The following is a 3,118-nucleotide window of genomic DNA, read 5'->3' on the forward strand; positions in this document are numbered from 1 at the left end:
AATCTTAAAGCTAATATATTTATACAACCAATATCTTGAAATGGATTTGCACAATATATTAACTTTCCAAAATTTAAACTTGATTTATGATAAAACATTATGACATTGTTGTATAGTAACTTTTACATTACACATTGTCTTCTTATGCCTTTACTTTCTGTATTTCTCTCTTCATGCCCCACTATATAATCCCTCCATGGTTCCATTCAATCCACCACAACCTTCTTCATAGTGATCTTCATCTTACTCTCTTAGCTACCATGTCTGTTAATCCAATGTCTGATGCTAAAACACCACCACTTACTCAACCACCACCACCACCACAACCCCAACTGAAACTGCAACCACAAACAAACCAACCTTCACTTAGTGATTATGGTCTTAGTGTTGGTCATGGAGGTTCTAGATTCGTTGATTCTGGTTCAAACTCAGCTACGAGTTTCAATTCCTTGAGTTTAGGTTCCATGACAGCCCAAACCAATTACTACCCTAGGTTTAGGAAAAGCAAGGTCAGTTTCCTGTTACCAGTAGAAGTGAACAAGGGTTCAAACTCCAATGATAATGGTGGTGAAGGTGATAAGAAAGAGGAAGTGTTGGGTGATGAAGAAGAGGAGACAAATTTGATGCTGAAGAATTTGGATAACAAAAAGGAAGAAGGAGAGGGAAAGAAAAAGTTCAATCTGAGGCCAAGAAAGGAAAAGAAAGTGGTGAATTCTAGAACTCAGATTAATGTTGCTGCTAAAGGATCAAGAAATGGTGCTACAAGGGTGACGAGACAAACGTGTAAGTTACCTGAGATACCAACTAGGCTTAGGACACAAACTAGGTCTCGCACTGCAAACAATGCAACAGGTTCAGCTTCAACAGTTTTCTCATTGACTTTGACAAAGAAAGAGATTGAGAGTGATTTTCTGAAGATGACTGGGGAGCTTCCACCTAAGAAGCCTCTTAGAAGGCCCAGGAATGTGCAGAATCAGATTGATGTAATTCAATTTCATTTCTATTTCATGAATTTCATTATATGCATTATGTGTTTCAAATTGTGTACTGCATCACATGATCCGGCTGCAATAATCGCAAATTGTGGTGTGATACCAAATCACAGTGATATGATCGTAACGTATCTGCATCAGGCCATAACGCAGACGGCATCAGGCTACAGTGATGTCAAATATATGTTTTTACTCATAAAATAATTTACACCAAAATGGCCGCAATAATCATAGTCGCAGTAACTGCAACTGCGTCACAATCACGATCCCAACCACAATTTAGAATACTAAGTTATGATGATGATGATAATTAGGCTTTTTTCTTTTGGCTTTACGAGGATCTTATTGCAGGATTTGTTGTCATTTTGTAGGCAATTTTCCCAGGCATGTTTTTGGACACTATCACTGCTGAAACTTACAAAATTCCGGATCCTCCTCTTAAGGTCTTTTCTTCCAACCTCATTTTTTGTTTTATGTTTGTTTTTTTCAATATATTTGACTGCCTAAGCCTAGCTAATGAACAACAGAAAACAAAAAGTTAAAAAGAAGTTTCAATTACGGTTGATAGTAAGTAACTTTACTCGTTGATACTCCTGAGTAATATCTACAATGAGTCGAGTTTGGATTATATTTTGGATCAATGGGTAATTGGGACTAAAGATTTTGAAATTTGCTGCTAAATAAATCCGAGTAATGATATATTCAAACTCATGTATATTCCGATCTACAATTCTTATATATACATGCAATAACATACCATAATATCATCTTAATCATATTTGTGATGTCATATTAATAAGTAGCAATATTATGTCATTAATTCATATTCTAATGTAATATTATATTAATTAAATAATTTTTGCTAAATAAATTTTACATTGTGATGTTATTTTGTTAAATAATAATATTATATTGTTACAATTCTTACTAAATATATTTTCATCATTATTGAAGTAGTGCCTTATTTTTTATATTTGTTTGAGTAAAATAAATATAAGATTATATGAAATAGACACTCAATTGTATAAGTTGTTCTAATTATTTTTAATATTTTATTAATTTCTTATTATATGAGCTATCTCTAGCAAACTTAACGAGTATCCACATGAGTTTAAAACAAATCGAAGTTTAAAAATCAGTAAACAAGATGGGTCTGAATAGTACACAATCTGCAGTCATCCAAACCCATTTTCATCAGTTTTAATTGTGCATTTCCTCGTGCAAATTAGGTTGAATCTTTAAATGACTAGTTAGAATAACATAATACACATTGAATGAGCTAAAAGAGACTAAATAATAAAACTCATATTTGTAATATTTATACACCGCAAAAATCTCTTATATTATTGGTGCATACGTTTTTTCCTCATTATATATTATTCAAGTGACAACCAACTTGATTATTATTCATATTTGTTTGTTATTATTAGTATCAAGGCACTAATCACTACAAATATGTAAGTTTAAGTTGTTGTTTGTTTGATGACTTAAAAGTTTCAGAATAATGAAGCAGTGGTACTAAGAATTGTTTTATATTTGTTGCAGATATAGGGTTGAGAATGTTTGTTGGAGTTCTGATATCTTCTGAACATGGAACTCTTTTACAGTTTACCTTTTCAAATATTGTCTCCTCTTTCAATTCCTGTGTCTATGTTTATGAACTTTATTATTCTCAGACCTAAACATGTTGCATTTCTCTTCTATTTTCTCCTTATTGTGTTTGCATGTTTTATATATATTATATAATATACCTTATCTTTATCCATCATTTTACTTCTGTGTTATTCAATTTCTGTTGTTTATTGATGTGTAAATTGCTTCTGTGTGCTGAAATCATATTCTCTCTATCAGTATAAGTTCACAATAAGCAAATGATGACAAAATATGTTCAATGGCGTGATATATTCATTGTTGTTATACCTTTACAGCTACAATATTTTTTAATAAGTTACTATTTAAATTATTAGTGTAATATTTATACTATGTCAGTGTAAATATTTATACATAGTCAGTACATCATCCAACATTCATTTGTATTACTTTTCTGAAAATTCAAATTATGAATGGTGGATGATGCAATGAGAGTGTATAAATTTCTTTCTAAAATGAATCATTATTCTAGCTAG

General features: G+C 31.4%; 1 protein-coding gene across 1 annotated transcript; it reads left to right on the plus strand.

Moving 5' to 3' along the window:
• Positions 261-2,747, plus strand: LOC109340784. Its single transcript, XM_019578548.1, has 3 exons — positions 261-983; positions 1,364-1,435; positions 2,538-2,747. Exons 1-3 carry the CDS (start codon positions 261-263, stop codon positions 2,541-2,543), a joined length of 801 nt encoding a protein of 266 aa, XP_019434093.1. The 3' UTR covers positions 2,544-2,747.

The sequence above is a fragment of the Lupinus angustifolius genome, chromosome LG01 (assembly GCF_001865875.1).
Source record: "Lupinus angustifolius cultivar Tanjil chromosome LG01, LupAngTanjil_v1.0, whole genome shotgun sequence".
Lineage (NCBI taxonomy): Eukaryota > Viridiplantae > Streptophyta > Magnoliopsida > Fabales > Fabaceae > Lupinus > Lupinus angustifolius.

Bases quoted from the DNA above. Each gene is read 5' to 3' on its own strand.
- LOC109340784 (XM_019578548.1), top strand. From the start codon at position 261: ATGTCTGTTAATCCAATGTCTGATGCTAAAACACCACCACTTACTCAA. The intron at 984-1,363 runs GTAATTCAATTT...GTCATTTTGTAG, and splicing joins ATGTGCAGAATCAGATTGAT to GCAATTTTCCCAGGCATGTT.